At 37.3% G+C, this 17,377-nt stretch overlaps 1 protein-coding gene across 8 annotated transcripts in view; it reads left to right on the top strand.

The window, feature by feature from the left end:
• CCDC186 (coiled-coil domain containing 186) overlaps positions 1-17,377 on the top strand; it is a 59,277-nt gene that overhangs the window by 27,506 nt on the left and 14,394 nt on the right. For all 8 annotated transcript variants that reach the window (XR_012020560.1, XR_012020557.1, XR_012020559.1 and 5 more), the window contains 9 exons: positions 6,677-6,781; positions 7,209-7,307; positions 7,478-7,564; positions 8,611-8,753; positions 11,448-11,703; positions 12,610-12,799; positions 13,756-13,836; positions 15,312-15,522; positions 16,800-17,019. Coding sequence is in view for 3 of the 8 variants with exons in the window: in XM_072805229.1 (XP_072661330.1) it covers positions 6,677-6,781; positions 7,209-7,307; positions 7,478-7,564; positions 8,611-8,753; positions 11,448-11,703; positions 12,610-12,799; positions 13,756-13,836; positions 15,312-15,522; positions 16,800-17,019 (1,392 nt within the window). In the remaining 5 variants the exon portion in view is untranslated. The remainder of the gene's footprint in view (positions 1-6,676; positions 6,782-7,208; positions 7,308-7,477; positions 7,565-8,610; positions 8,754-11,447; positions 11,704-12,609; positions 12,800-13,755; positions 13,837-15,311; positions 15,523-16,799; positions 17,020-17,377) is intronic.

Raw genomic sequence — 17,377 nt, forward strand, 5'->3', positions numbered from 1 at the left:
ATTATCAGAGAAAACTGTAGGGAGAGGTGTCTGTGTTGACAGTGGTCAAAGAATAGAGACTAGCAGCTCTCCTCAAGTTCTGAGCTAACTGTTGATCTGCACCCAAGTGTTAGGGAGCCAGACATGTAGAGAAGGAATTGCCAGAAGGGAATACGAGCAAAAATCTTTGCAGTTCACATAGGGCTATAAATCGTTTAAAATTCCAAATCCTAGATCATGGTAATGATTTCTAAACTGCCTGAGTTGCTTCAGGATCTGACCATAATACTGGGTCATAACTAATGTCTGTGGTACTTTTCTGCTCATCATCTATAGCCCTAAGACACAGGAGCCTGAAACCTATTTGCTAGCACTGGAGAGTGAAAGACTAATACTTGGTCTTCTGTGACCACACGTGTTAAAAAATATGGGTGATAATAGATATTTAATGGCAGTTTTGAGGTCAGATGAAACTGGATACTCTAGGTTAGAGAAATGGTTTAAGGCTGAGATACTAAAGTTACATGGTTTGGATTGCTAGAAAATGAAAATAACAAGTATTTTGTCCTAGTATGTGAAAATTAGAAACTTACCAGTTCTTTTTTTTTCTTTACATTTATTTTTGTAAAGGTTTATTTGTTCATTCATGACAGACAAACAGAAGCAGAGATACAGGTAGAGGGAGAAGCAGACTCCCCGTGGGGAGCCTGATGCAGGACTCAATCCCAGGACTCTGGGATCACGACCTGAGCCAAAGGCAGATGCTCAACCACTGAGCCACCGAGGCGTCTCTTTTCTTTACATTTTTAAAAAGATTTATTTATTTATTTGAGAGAGAAAGTGTGTGCACACTTGTGGCAGGGAAGGGCAGAGGGGGAGAGAGAGTTGGGAAGGACAACTGTACTCCTCAAGCCAACTCCGCACCAAGTGTGGAGCCCAACATGGGCCTTGATTCCAGGAAACTTGAGATCATGATCTGAGCTGAAATCAAGAGTTGGCTGTTTAATCAACTGAACCACTCAAGCACCCCTTTACCAGTTCTTTTTAAAGACATTTTTTAACCAGCAAGCGTTTCATTGGGCTTTCCTCTGTGCACAGCATTGTATTAAATAGTTCATATATAGTGAATGGTAGGGGTCTTGATTGCTCTCAGAGAGTATCTGGGATGAGATCCTGGTGACCAGTTATATGTATTTACCTAGTTGATGTGAGGAAGAGTATCTGGATCAAAGGGTACAAGATTTAGTGACTATCCACACAATGTTGGCCACCTGCTAAAATGTGGACAAGAGCTAGGACTCTTGTAAGTTTTTCTCCAGGTACCCTTTCCAACTTCTAGTCCCTGCGCACCTAGTCCTAGGCATTAATACTAAAGTTCTGGAAGGTAGTGGATTCATTGTGAACATTAGCTTCTGATCAGGACTCCAGGCCTGATTTCCAGAATTTAAGTCTCAGACTAAGTAGATTGGATTGCTCCATCATCAGTAGAATTATCAATTGGACCAAACAATAGGAACAATTTCATTTATTCCCTTTCCTAAACTCCCTCAGTAGTTAAACTAAAATGTGTTTTTAACACATAGCTTCTAAAAACAAGACTATTGAGTGTAGTAAAGGACTTCCCCCACAGTGTAAACCTTATATACTTGTTGACCTATCTGGTTGCTACCTTTGGGTCCCAGGATAAAATAATCTCACTGGGAGCATAGATGTGGCCAGTAACGGATGTGGCAGTAGACTGTGGTTTGACTCTGCTGGGTGCTTGCCAGTCATTTTTGCTTCAGAGAAAGCTTGAGAAATAGGGTCTTGGGTATCAAGGCAGCATCTAGACCAGTAGGAAGTAAGAGACTATAATACACTGCAGACCTAATGTGCAACTAGGGGTTGGTATATTTTATGATGTATTCCTTCAACAAGACTCTGCTACTTACTATCTATGCTTTTCTTCAAAAGTTATCACATCGTCAACAATAACCTCATTCTTAAATGGTTTACTCATAAAGCCCACTGATTAGAAGCTAGAGCTCACTTTTAATTAGCTTTGCTGTTATCTCACTTAGTAAAACTATATGTTCAGTTCTATAACTCTTCCATAACTATAGTCTATTGCATTATGGAGTAACAAGGTCCAGGTTTACCCTCCCATCTTAAAAACTTAAAAAAAAAAAAACAGACAAAATGTATGAAATGAAGGTTTTTAGGCTTGGGCAACAAAGGCAGGACAGGACAGTGATCTCTGAGAATGGGAAAATAAGCAAGATGTAATGCCTGCAGTTTCCAGATTGCAGCAAAAGAAGAGGACCCCAGTCAGATCCCAGCAGTCTCCAGGAATTGAGGAGACAAACTGAAGTATAGAAAATATGGCAGAGTACCAGAGAAGAGAAAGGTTTGGAGATTGCAGTGTGTTCCTCTCAGCTCTTCATTCAGCTCACTACTCACTGATGAGTGTATGTGTGTGAGAAAGTTAGAGGTGGAGAAAGGACTGTCAGAAAGGAGTAGGCGCAACAGTTCCTGGGGCTCCCAGAGGGCTAATGGAAATCGTTCATGTTCCCCCCAGCCAAGAGAAGCCATCTTAACATACAGGGCATCCAGTGGTCCTCAGAAGGGTGTTACTTCAGCGAGACTCCAGGCTGTTATGGACCCATTTACAAAGCTTTGAAAGAAAGCCTCCAATCAAATTGTTTCAATAACCATGTCCCAGAAGAAAGCCAAAATATTCAAGTTAGTTAAAGAATCTCCAGGATCTAAGAACATAAAATTCACAATGTTTAGTATCTAATAAAAAATTAAGAGACAGGCAGAGAAGGAGGAAAATATAGCCTATAATGAGATGAAAAGAAAAATCAGTTGATAAAAACAAAGCCAGAAATAACACAGATGAAAGAAGTAGGTAAAGATGTTAAAACAGCTATTATAAAAATATACTCCATATGTTCAAGAAGATGAGTGAAAGTGGGAATATGTTAAGGAGAAACATAAAAGATTTTTAAAAGGCCAAATTGATATAATGTTTGAAATGAAAAATACATTGGATAGAATTAACAGAAGGTTAGATGTTCTAGAAGACAAGATTAGTGAACTTGAAAAACATGAAACTTTAAAAACATGAAAATATAGCATAAAAAATTATGCTAGGGATACCTAGATATATAACTTATACACAGAATTCCAGATTCATATATTCACTTGGCTATTTGACATCTGACATCTTGGATGACTTACAGGCATCTTCAACTGAGCATATCTAAAACAGAATAGAAAATGTGCTGGCCCTCCATTACTCTTCCATCTCAAGAAATCGCAATTCATCCTTTTAGTTGCCCTGGCCAGAAATCTTAGGTTTATCCTTGTTAAACCTATGGTTCTCAGTCACCATATCCAGTCCCTTAGCAAATCTTCTTGCTCACTTCTTTCAGGTCTTTACCATCTGTCACCTCTCAGTGATACTTTCCCTGGCTCTCTAAATTTGCATACCTCCCCTCAAACCCCCTTGTGTCCTAACTTTATTTTGACTCCTTAACATTTGTCATTATCTAATATAACATATTTTTACTTAGATATTTTATGTATTATCTGTGATCATCACTAGAATATCAGCTTTAAGAGTAGAGATACATTTTTTTAAGATTTTATTTATTCACAAGAGACACAGAAAGAGGGACAGAGACATAGAGGGAGAAGCAGGCTCCCTGTGGGGAACCAGATGTGGAACTCGATCCCAGGACTCTGGGATCATGCCCTGAGCCAAAGGCAGACAGACACTCAGCCACTGAGCCACCCAGGCATCCCGAGAGTAGAGATGTTATCTGTCTTCTTACAGTAATATTTCTTCAAAGCTTTGAACAGTGCCTGACGTGGCAGGTGCTCAGGGAATAAATGAAACATAGTCCCTTAACCAAAACTTTTCTTTTATTTGGTTATTTAATATATATTTAGCATTATGGGAATCTCTCAGTTGCTATTTTTTTAATGAATACAGTGAATACTTACTGTGTACCAAGCTGTTTCAGTTATTGATGGTATAGAAGTAGGGGACCCTAAAAGATTTGGGGCACCTATGTGGTTCAGTCAGTTAAGTGTCTTCAGCTCAGGTCATGGTCTCAAAGTCCTAGATCAAGTATTGGCATCCCTGCTCATCAGGGAGTCTGCTTCTCCCTTTCCCATTGCCCCTCCCCCTGCTTGTGTGCACTCTCTCTCTCAAATAAAGTTTTCTTTTTTTTTATTTAAGATTTTATTTATTTTTTGTTAATGAGAGACACAGAAAGAGAGGCAGAGATGTAGGCAGAGGGTAAAGCAGGCTCTTCACAGGGAGCCTGATGCAGGACTCTATCCCTGGACCCCAGGATCACCCTCTCAGCCAAAGGCAGATGCTCAAACACTGAGCCACCCAGGCGTCCCAAATAAATAAAATCTTTTTTTTTTTTTTAAGATTTTATTTATTTATTCATGAGAGATACACAGAGTGGCAGAGACACAGGCAGAGGGAGAGAAGCAGGCTTCCTGCAAGGAGCCTGATATGGAACTCGATCCCGGGACTCTGGGATCACACCCTGAGCCGGAGGCAGATGCTCAACCAACTGAGCCACCCAGGCGTCCCTGAACAAAATCTTTAAACAAAAAACAAATCAAGTTCTTATTTAAAAACCAGCAGCTAGATATATATAGCTAAGTACTTAATTATATGATAGAGTTATCCAAAAATTATGTAAAAGAAGTAGTGTGTGAAGATAGATGCAATTTAGATGGTTCAAAAGATGAAGAGAAACATTTCGAGTGGAGGAATAGCAAGAAAAAAGGAAAAACAGGAGATGAGTATTTCATATTTAGGAAAACAAGCCTTCTTAGAGGGGAGGTTTATATTAGTGATTCCTTCATAGATTCAGCAAATATTATGTGAATAATTAACATATGGCAAGTGCTAAGCTAAGTATTGTTCAGAAACTATGTTCTCAATGGAGGAAACACGTAAGCTACAAAGTATCAGTTGTTATGATCTAGGAATGCCCTGGACTCTGCCTATAGGAAAGCAAGATAGTAGCTTCTGCCCTTTTCTGAAAGGCAGCTACTAGGAGAAGATACCTAAACCCTCATTTCAAATCCAAATAATAGCCCAGGCCATGGGACTGGATAGGTCTGAAGAACTTTGGAAAAAGAGCTACAGAACAGGGCTTTATCTGGAAAATTGCCACAGGAAAGAGGAAGCCAATTGAGACAGAGAAGACAACAGTGGAAAGGGGAAAAACAGTACTATGTTGTCTTGTAATAGGAACAGAGGAAGGCTATCCAGAGAGTCCGGAGTGGTCAGAACTGGAGCAAGTAAGTCAAGAATAGAAAATGAGAGAAAGTCATTGGATTTGATGAGAGAATAGTCACTGCAAACCTTTAGAATTGCTATTTTAGGAGTGTGGTTAGGAACAGAAACCAAATTGTAGCATGGATCTATAAGACAGTTTTGAATAGATACCATGGCCATAAAACAAAGAATTCTTTTATGTGTGTACAAAGAGCTGTTTAACACTTTCTTCCTCTTGTCTTACCAGGTTAATGACTTGTAGTGATTTACTGAAAACTATCAAATTTAACTTTATTTAATGGCTATAAATTAACTGCACAGGCTACTTTAGTTTTTTGTCAGAGCATAAAGTGTTATTTCTAGAATAGTATCCAACCACTCAGTGGCAGTACCAAGGTTACTCTGGTCATTGTTCTTACCATTTATCACATTATTGAGACCAGTCATGTCACTGTCTGTGAAGGAAAAACTGTTCTCCTCCTCAAGTGTAGGAAAGAACCCAGTTCTCCTTACTGTGTTTCATCCCTGTAAGTCTAGTTTATTTTTATGCAGAACACTTCACCTCTGACACTTCTGGTCATCAGATGTGTGCAGGTTTTCCCCCACGACAAGTAATTCTCTGCAATACCACCTACAGTTTCACTCGACTCTGACATACCTACCTGGAGATAGTATTGAATCCCACAGATTAAGGGCTCAGTCCTATAAGAATGCCCCCTGTTCTGCACCACACACACACATTACAGATGCCAGCCACAAGCCCAGGTGTGCTTGTGACCAGCCAGCTATAGATCAGAAGTTCCAGGGATCCCCTCCTTGGGTTTGAAGGATTTACTTAAAGAACTCAGGAAAACAATGTTTATCATGTTATTAAAGGATATGATAAAGGATATAGACAAACAGCCAAATGAAGAGATATATAGGGCGAGGTCTAGGTGGGTCCCAGGTGTAGGAGCCTCTCCCCATCGAGTTGGGGTGCATCATCCTCTCAGTGTGGTTATACTTGACAGCCTGGAAGCTCTCTAAGCCCCATTCTTTGGGATTTTATGGAAGATTCGTTATGAAGGCATGATCAATCAACTCCATCTTCTGGCCTTCTTTGGGGGCTGAAAATTCAAGACTGCTAATCATGACTTGATTTTTCTGGTGACCAGCTCTCATCCAGGAGTTCACCCAGAGTCGCCTCATTAGAAGAAAACATACTCCTGTCACTTGGGAAAATACAAGAGTTTCAAGAGCTCTGTGTCAGGAACAGAGGTCAAAATCGATATTGCAACCAGAGATGCTCCTAGTGTTCTTGTGACTTAGAAAATTACAAGAGTTTTAGGAGTTTTGTGTCCGGGACCAGGGGCAGAAACCAATATATATTTTTCTTTATCTCACACTATCTTTTTGTCAATGCAGGAAACCAAAGATAAACTCAAAGAAACAACAACAAAGCTAACTCAAGCAAAAGAAGAAGCTGATCAGATACGGAAAAACTGTCAGGACATGATAAAAACATATCAGGTATGCTTAACTTTTCAGAGAGACTAGTAGCAAAATTACACCAAATGTCAGTACCCTTGCTTCATTAATATTTTGTATCTGTAACATTTGAAGCATGGAATGGATTTGGTAGGGCAGTTAAATAAATTACAGGTTATTTTCTGTGTTAAAGTACATGTAGCTTAACTAAAGACCTTAGAGAAATTAACTAAATAAAAACACTAGAAAGTGTCAGAAGAATAAAGAGTACAAGGAACTCTGTGTTATGTTGCATATCTTAAGTACTATTCTTGTTCATGCAGAATTGACATATTTAAGATCTTTCAATGCAGTCATTTTTAGATATCTAAGGTTTGCATTTCACAATCTGTAAAGTTAACTGCAAAAGCTTTCCAAAGTATAAAACTTTAAAAATTCAGTCATACTTTTTTCATTTCCTTTACATTAGGAGTCAGAAGAAATTAAATCAAATGAGCTCGATGCCAAGCTTAGAGTCACAAAAGGAGAACTGGAGAAACAAATGCAAGAAAAGTCTGACCAGCTAGAGGTGAGTGGCTCTGGCCTTTTCATTACCCTGGATTGGGTAATAAATTGAGGAGGAGAGAAGGGATGAATACTGTCTCCCATTTTAAAGGCCCTTTTGAAGGAACAGGCAATAAACTTTAGGTCTTTTTTTAGTACATAATGATTTGTGGTTTCTTTTAAACTTTTTAAAAGATGCATCATGCCAAAATAAAAGAACTGGAAGATCTGAAGAGGACATTTAAGGAGGGCATGGATGAACTTCGAACACTGAGAACAAAGGTGAGGAAATCTATAGTCAGGATTTCAAAGGAAGGGTAAATAGCTTCAATTTTAGACTCCTGATTTTTTTAAGTGTTGGGGAAACACTTTCATTCCAAAATGAAAGAACTCAGAGGAGTAGAATATCGATTTTCTAGCAATAAAATGGACTCTTATTGAAATGAAAATGTCTTCCACTTTGGTCCCTTTGAAGTATTTGCCAAAAGTTCCTGTTTTATAGCACATTTGCTGTTTCTGTCACTTATCTTTGGGCCTCTCATGTAAGGCAGTTGTATCAGCAAAATAATTGGAAAGATAGTTGGACTCTAGAACTGAGTGACAGAAGTTAACGGATTTTATATTTCTCCTTATAGTCTTGTACAGTTTTAATTTCTAACAATCTAGTGTAGTCTTCATTGTAAAAATAGTATCCCTTTTAATATGAATGTGAAATATCATTGTATATCATTCATTTATTTAGAAATAGGCTTTTAAGTAGCCACCTTGACTTTGCCATCATTTAACAATTTTCAAAGTGTCCTTCATGTGCCCTTCCATTTGTTCTCTGTGACTGTCCTTTGAGGTAGGTGGGGAAGGTATATCCTGTTGGCAGGTTAAGAAATGGAGATTTAGCCAAAACAACATGACATGCTAAAAGTCCCGTGACTAAATCATGAGAAATCTGAGACTCAACCCCGGCATTCTTATCATCCCATTATGTTTTCTTCACATTAATTAATTCTGCTCCAGAATTTAATTTAGGTGTTTGTTTGTTTTGTTTTGAGCAAGAGAGAGAATGCATGTGTGAGCTCATAAGTGGTGGAGGAGGAGCAGGGGGAGAGGGAGAATCTTAAGCAGGTTTCCTGCATAGTAGTGTGGAGCCTGATTGGGGGTCGATCCCATGACTCTGAGATCATGACCTAAGCCAAAATCAGGAGTCAGGTGCTTAACCGACTGAACCACCCATGTGCTCCTAGCTTGGATTATTAATATATAATCACTATATGAAATAATTAAGGAACAAGTAAATTTTGTTTTTAGTCTAACTTGGTTATGATTTTTGATAGGTGAAATGTCTAGAAGATGAACGATTAAGAACAGAAGATGAGTTATCAAAATATAAGGAAATTATTAATCGACAAAAAGCTGAAATTCAGAATTTATTGGACAAAGTAAAAATTGTGGATCAGATACAGGAGCAGCATCAAAGGTATAAACCGAGCAACTTCTGTTTATGCTAATCAATAGGCTTTTTAATTCTATCTCAAGATTCTGTTATTAAATGTAATTATTGCATTAAACAGGAATAATTTTATAATTTTACGAGCTAAAAAATTTTAAATTTCTATCTTCATTTGAACTTTTGGCTTTATGGCTTCTAAAAATCCAAGTTTATATTCTCTAAATATTGGAAGTAGCAATTTGCAAAACACAATGTTTTTTTCTTAATTCATTCTTTAATATTCATATTATGCTACTTAAAGTACTTCTTCTAAAAGGTATATAGATAATCTGCATCTTTGCATATATTGTAGAGCAAAGCAGGAGCTGACATTATTCCTTGGCTTCTTGTAAAACCATTTAGCTAAACTCTACCATGATATCACCTGGCAAAGCCTGGATTCAGCCTGAATCCTTCTTTTTCATACTGTACCAATGTCTGCTGCTCAGTATTGCTAAAAATCTCACCATCATCCAGGTTGGTGCTGTGATAAATCCATGGTTAGCAGCCTCAACTGGAAATGTTAATGACCTCTAATCCATCCATATGTCCTTAGTCACAGCCTCTCCACAACCTTGAAGCATCTATTTCACATCCTCCTGCTTTGTTTTCACTTCTGGTCTCCCTCCCTTGCTATTTACTCTTTGCAGGTGATTACCTCTTATTTACTTGAGAAGAAACGGGAGCTGCAGGTATCTATTCTTCATAACCTCTTTCTATCTGTTCTATGAACTTGCAACCATTCTTTTTTCTCTTCTTTCTTTAGTATAAGGAATATTCTTGTTCCCCTCTGAACTGAATTGTTCTCTCTACTTCTGTGGATCCTATGCTCTTCTGCCTTCTCAGGGTCTTTCTGGATTATTTCTTCTTTATCCTGTATCTCTTACCTCTCTCTACTTAACTTTTTGTTTTTTCTACATATCAATATTAAAAACGTCAAAACTCCTATAACATTACCTCACCTTTTTCCTGTCCTTAACAACCAAACATCCTTGTAGAATCATCTAAACTCTTCCTCCTTGCCTTCCCTTCCTTTCTCCTTCTATCCCTCTCCACTGCAGTCTAGCTTCTATGCCAGCATCCCATTAAAAACTGCTAATACCTCTTAAATCTAACAGTCACTTCTCAGACTAAGCCTTTCTTGGATTTTCAGTATTAAAACCATTAAGCACATTGTCTTTCTTGACATGCTTTGTCCCTGTGGCTTCATTTCCTATCATGCTTTCCTGGTGTTCCTCCCCATTTTCTGGCTACTCCTTTTCTCAGTCTCCTTGGCAGCCTTCTCTTTATCATAAAACTCTTCTGTTATTATTTTATGATACTCCTGCGTGATGCTAACTATTCCTGTAGTATGCTGCAGGACCTCATGTCATTATCTTCAGCCCTTTTCGCTCAGCCCCAGTCACACAGGTGTCAAAGCACCTCTTTCTTTAACATGTCCTATACTGATTCATCCTACCCATATACTCCTTTGATGTTCCTCAGATGAGTGGTGAGTATAGCATCTACATGATTTTCCATCCCAGGAACCTGGGCGTCCTCCTTGGTGTTCCTCTTTTCCATCACATATCTAACCACTCACAGAGTATTATTGATGCTAACTCTTCAGGATCTTTCAAGTCCATTTATTTTTCATACTCCCACCACTGCCAACATTGTCCTTTCATCTGGAAAACTGCCACAATTTCTAAACTGGTTTTGTTTTTTTTTTTTTTTTTTACTTCCCTTGTTGTCCATTTCCTACACTATCAGTTAGCATAATCTTTTTCAAAAGGAAATCTCAAAACTTTTCAGTGATTTCCCATTGCCTCAGGGACTAGCCAGTAAGTTCAGATGCCACAGGATGGCTTGTAAGATCATTAGTGATCTTGCTTCTCCCTCTGTGCCTTCTCTTTTCACACTCTTGGGTTTCAGCAGTAGTTATTTACAAATGTGGATGGATTGTCTCCTATGTGCATGCGCTGTGTTAGGTGCTGAGGATGTAGTGCTGTCCTGATTGTCATCAGTGTTGAACATGTGTTCGTTAGTACCAAGAAAGTCATTCTCATTCCCTTCCCAGATCTAGCACGTACTGTTTCTTCTACCTGGAACATATTTTGTTGTCCCACTCACTCCTACTTTTCTTCAGATCAGGAAGTAGCAAACTGTGGCCCAGGAGCCAAATCCAGCCCACACTGCCTTTTTCTGTAAATAATTTTTTTTTGGGACACAGCTCTCTCATTCCTTCGTGAATTATCTATGGCTGCTTTCACACTGCAGCAGCAGGGTTGAGCAGTTGCCGCAAAGACCATATGCCATAGAAACTTAAATCGTTTACCGTCTGGGCCTTTCACCAGAAAAATTTGCTAACCCCTACTTTAAGTATTAGCTTAAACATCACTTATACTAGTTAGGCAATCCTCTCTGTGCTTTCATCATCAAAAATGTTTCACCACATGTGTAATTTCCTTAGTGACTTGAAAACTCTGAAAGCAGGGCCTCTGTCAGTCTTACATATTCACGCTTGAAGCTCTTAGTTCCTAGCATATGTTAGGTAGTTCCACAAATCCAAATAAATAATTTGAGTAAATGAATAAAAGTACCTTTATAAAGTATTTTATTTGATGAGAATCCAAAACCACTAATTTACTGTCTTTTATTTAATAGTTTATTTTTTTCTTAAATATAAACTTTGTTTTTTAGAGGTAAACAAGAAATTGAAAATTTGAAAGAAGAAGTGGAAAGTCTTAATTCTTTGATTAATGACCTACAAAAAGACATCGAAGGCAGTAGGAAAAGAGAATCTGAGTTACTATTATTTACAGAAAAGCTCACTAGTAAGAATGCACAACTCCAATCTGAATCAAATTCTTTGCAGTCACAATTTGATAAGCTTTCCTGTAGTGAAAGTCAGTTACAAAGCCAGTGTGAACAAATGAAACAGACAAATACTAATCTGGTAAGTATACATTTATATTTAATTTTTAAAGCAACATAAGAAGCACAAGTTAAATTTTCCTGTTAGTATAAATGTACTGGTAGTTAAGTTGAGCTCTCTTTTTTATTGGCCTGGTTTTCTGGTAATTTCAAATGCTGTGAGAAGTGTCAGTTTTTCTTTCCAACTTGCTTAAAATGTCCTTTTCTCTTACTATTTATATAATTTGTAGTAAAATATCTTCCTAAAATGCTTATGAAAAAATATTTCACTTTTAAAAGTAAGAAAACCATGGTCTTTGTCATTCGTTTTTTTTTTTTTTAATTATTTATTTATTTATTTATTTTGGGTGGGGGGGTTGTCATTCCTAACTGGAATTACTGTGTGTATGTGTGTGTATTTTTAAGATTTCTTTATTTGAGAGGGGGGTGGCGGGAAGAGGGAAAGAATCTCAAGCAGACTCTCACTGTGTGGTGCCTGACATGAGGCTTCATCTCATGACCCTGATATCAGGACCTCAGCCTAAATCAAGAGTTGGGCACTCAACTGACAGAGCCACCCAGGTACCCCTGGAATTACTATATATTTTTAAAAGTATTTCAAATTTCTGTATTTTTATAGTTTAAAAGTGGTTTAATATTTCTACATTATGAGAGTGTCTTCAAGTTACTCATAAAAATGATTTGAGATTTCAGTTCAAAATATACAGAGCCCTCTGACAGACTGTGTTGCATGTATAAAATGGCAGATGCATTAATATGCCCCCCTTCATTCCTATACAAGGAATTTGAGGAACACAGGAAACAAAACCTGGTAAGGAGCAATTCTAGAAGAATGTACCATCAAGGACCTTGTATTTTCGGGTTTCAAACTGTGAACAATAATGGAAACAAACAGGTATTAAAATTGGTGGGGTTTTTTTTTATTTAGGAAAGTAGATTGTTGAAAGAGGAAGAACTGCGAAAAGAGGAGGTCCAGACCCTGCAGGCAGAACTCACTTGTAGACAAACAGAAGTTAAAGCATTGAGTACCCAGGTCGAAGAACTAAAAGATGAATTAGTGACTCAAAGACGTAAACATGCCTCCAGTGTCAAAGATCTTACCAAACAACTCCAGCAAGGTATAAAATTCTTTCCCACCTAGACCTTAATGTGGCATTGTTTTATTCATTAAGGATTTATAGAAAAAATACATTTTACATCAGATTGTACCACACTGATTTGTTCCGTATGTTCATTTTAATGTATTAAAGTTTATAAACCAAATCACTAAACCTCTTGTAGTTCTGTGGATAGTCCATAACATCCTCTATGCTAAAGGACATTTATTCACAGAATCCCAAAATGTGAGAGTAGGGAATATACTTGAGGGCAGTAGTGTCTAAACTTTTTTGATCACTTACCCCAATCAGTAAAAAGTATTTGTTTGTTCTCAGATTTATATATGTTTATTTATAAATTTTAAACATATATTACTCTACATTAAAGAAAAATAGAAATATCAAAAGATCAGATGAAATGTAAGTACAAATGGAAGTTCTAATATTTTCTCCCTATACATGCTATGAGTTATTTTGTACAGCATCTGGGATTCTTGCACCCCACTTTGTAGACCTCTTAGAGATCATTGAGCCCTAACCCTTCATCTTTTTTGTTTTGTTTTGTTTTATTTATTTATTTGAGAGAGAAAGTGAGATACAGTGGAGCAGGAAGGAGTAGCAGAGGGATAAGCAGACCTCCCACTGAGCAGGGAGCCTGGCGCGGGCTCAGTCCCAGGACCCTTGGGTCATGATCTGATCCAAAAGCAGACACTTGACCAACTGAGCCACCCAGGCTCCTCTAACCATTCATCTTATAGGAAACTGAGACCCAGACAGGTTACATGTACCTGTACATTTCTAGATATCATTTTATATGAATGACAACTGTAGTCCTCCTGTCTAAAGTATCCATTCCATAAATTTCTCTTATATTTAACCCATTTTTGCCAAAATGATTTTAACAATTAAAATCAGAGATAGTGGGGCAAATGGTTGCGTGGTAATTGTCACAAGTAGTTTGTTTCTTTTTCCTGTAGCACGAAGAAAATTAGATCAGATTGAGAATGGAAGCTATGATAAAGAAGTTAGCAGCATGGGGAGTCGTTCTAGTTCATCAGGTAAAAAACCACGTTTCAGTTATCTAGTGACTGTAAAAAAAAGTTCCTTTTTATGTGTTAAAAAGTGTTGATAAGCTTTTTTTTTCCATTTTGAGTTATAAAAGGTATTATTTCTAGTTAAATAAGTTTTTATTATTACCCAGGGTTTCATGTTTGTCATGGGTTCTGGATGATTTGTCTCCCTACCCTATTATCTTACCTGCTTCTTTATTCTATATGACAATTTCTTCTTCCATGTTTAAATTTAGAGTTATATCAATCCATATAGAGATTTATTATAATATGGTCCTTTTTTTTTACTTTTATATTACTTTTAATACCTGAAAACTAATGAAATGATCATCATTGTATATCAAGATTCTTTATGTATACATGCATTTTTAAACCTTTTAGTTTTTCCCATGGTAAAAAAGCCTGTGGTCTAAAGTGAAAATGAATAAAGCCCATAAACTTATGATTGATATCACTGTGGAAATGCTAATTAGGAAAATATCAGTGTATTTATCATTTTGGAATGCCAGGAACCATGCTGAGAACTTTAAACATATTATTTACTCTTCAGAATAGTCTTGCATGGTATTAAAATTCACATTTTAGTGATGAGGAAATGAATGATTCCATGACTTGCCCCAAATCTACAGTGATAGAACTCTCAGATTCTAGAGTCCTTGCATGCCATGACATACACTCCCTCCCAGGAATTGCACATTAGGGGAAAAACATCAACTATTACAGTAGTGGAAGATCCCACAGTAGGAAGAACATGGGTTGAAATTACATATAGGTATTTAGAACCCAGGTCTGTCATTTATTAGTGTGTGACTTTGGATAAGGGTATATTACTTGTCATAAGTCTACAAAATGGTATTAAAAAAAGACTTGTTTGTAGGATAAAGACAATCAGAAATTTTTCTCAACTAATGTTGATTAAAATAATAGCTGACATTTACTGAGTGCTTACTTATATGCATATTGACATCTATTAACTCATTTAAATGAGGATAACAATCCTGTGGGGTAAATAATGATATTATTCTTATTTTAAGAATAAGTAATCAAGGTGCAGAGAGGTAAATAACTTGTCCAGCGTCACGGAGCAAGAAAGCAGAGGAGTAGGATTTGAACCTTAGGAGACTAGCTTCAGAGTTTAACCCGCTGGCTATATTTTGTCTTTTCTGTCTGTCTGTCTATGGCTCTCAGTTTCACTTCACACTTGTTATTCTGACGTTTTGTTGAGTTTCTTGTTTCTCTATTGCCACTTCCTCATCCTGTTCCTGAGAGACATAAATTGGCCCTTTTTGGTACTTCTGTCATTCATGTATTCAGAAATAAGAACTCAGGCCAGGTATGACTTGTGTTATCTGCCCGAGTCTGTTAAATTGAGTATTTGGAAGTCATACTAGAAGAAAAAATATGTAAGATTAGAGATGACTCTAGGCTGAGTATAACATCTAAACTGATTTCTTTGTCTTCAGGGTCCCTCAATGCTCGAAGTGGTACAGAAGATCGATCTCCAGAAAATACTGGCTCATCGGTAGCTGTGGATAACTTTCCAGAAGTGGACAAGGCCATGTTGATTGAGAGGATAGTAAGGCTGCAGAAAGCACATGCCCGGAAAAATGAAAAGATAGAATTTATGGAGGATCATATCAAACAATTGGTGGAAGAAATTAGGAAAAAAACAAAGTATGTATTAGTATGATAATACAATCTGTATTCAAAATACCATTATTTGTATGATAAAGTTACTGTTTTAAAAATCAATCATATCAAGAACCCATCTTTCAAGAACTAATTCTTAATTTTAGCCATTCAGTGCCCAGTCTTTTATTGATCACTTACTATGCTCTAGGTTGTGGGAATACAGAGATGGAAGAAAACACAGGTCTTTAAGATGATCTAGAGTTAAATAGATGTTAATTTTTTTAAGATACTAAAATAACTTTGGATTTAATAAAAGTGCTGTACTTAGCTTTTGGTTTTCATGACTGTGGCTCTAAGAGAGAGATGGGGTTGTAGATTTTCTTTCCTGTTGGGGAGGACATACTAGGTAATTTTTGGGGCACCTGCCAAGTACCAAGATTTTGTGCCTGTGACTTAACAAAATTTCATTGGTTTCTTACAACTCAGGGATAAATAAATTAACTGGTGGTGGTCAGGTTGAACTACAAAATGTTCCAGAGTCACCACTAATCCAGTAAGTGACAGACCAAGAGCTGGGGATCTGGGCCCAGCTCTGACTCCAGAGCCTGTGCTGTGCAAAATTCCTCTTAAAAATACCATATTCTTTTAAGAGGTTTTTAAAATATATTGCAGCTCTTTACCTATGACTTTTTAATTTTTATTTTGAAATAATTTTAGACTTAAAAAAAGTTGGCCCATAATTTTTAAAAGAAAAAGAAGAGGTGTCTGGGTGGCTCAGTTGAGGGTCTGCCTTCGGCTAAGGTCATGATCTCAGGAGTCTGGGATCGAGCTCCGAGTCCAGCTCCCTACACAGTGGGAAGTCTGCTTCTCCTTCTCCCTTTGGCCTTCCCCCCTGCTTGTGCACACGCTCTCTCCCTCTCTTAAATAAATAAAATCTTTTTTAAAAAGACACCATCTGTTCAGCCCCGGTGGCCCAGCGGTTTAGCGCCACCTTCAGCCCAGGGTGTGATCCTGGAGACCCAGGATCGAGTCCCACGTCTGGCTCCCTGCACGGAGTCTGCTTTTCCCTCTGCGCCTCTCTCTCTCTCTCTCTCTCTCTTTTTCTCTCTCTCTCTGTCATGAATAAATAAATAAAATCTTAAAAAAAAAAAGACACCATCTGAATAAGAAAAGTTATTTTCGGACATATTACTGTTCCTAACCTAATAGATACTTGTTTTATGCTAATCGTCTTCATGCTTAGGATTAGTTGGCTTTTGTAAATTTTAATGTTTTTAATTCTGCAAGCGTATAACTGACAGTGTCATTTTATTTTGCAGAATAATTCAGAGTTATATTTTACGGGAAGAATCAGGCACACTTTCTTCAGAGGCATCTGATTTTAACAAAGTCCATTTAAGTAGACGGGGTGGCATTATGGCATCTTTATATACATCCCATCCAGCTGATAGTGGATTAACATTGGACCTTTCTTTGGAGATCAACAGAAAATTACAAGCTGTTTTGGAGGATACATTACTAAAAAACATTACTTTGAAGGTATTTGTATTTCTCATTTACTTACCAACCAATAAGTAAGCATGGCATAATGGTGCCTCTTTCATAGTGTGCGCTGGCATATAAATGGATGAGTTCTGTAATGCAAAGTAGCCGTTTTACCTGGAGATAAAATTTTTGTGTATTTCTTATCGAAAAATACAATTTTTTTAACAAGGAAAGGAAAACAGAGCAAAAAATCAGCCTAGTTATTGGACAGTTGTTTACTTTATATTGTGTGGCCTTTGACTTATGTTCTAATTAGTTATAATTGATCACTGAGACAGTTTTTAAAAATTGAGGCGTTCATATTCTAATGTATTTTCCAACTTTCTTTTTGCAGCTTTTATCTGACCCAACT

This window comes from Canis lupus, chromosome 29, assembly GCF_048164855.1.
Source record: "Canis lupus baileyi chromosome 29, mCanLup2.hap1, whole genome shotgun sequence".
Lineage (NCBI taxonomy): Eukaryota > Metazoa > Chordata > Mammalia > Carnivora > Canidae > Canis > Canis lupus.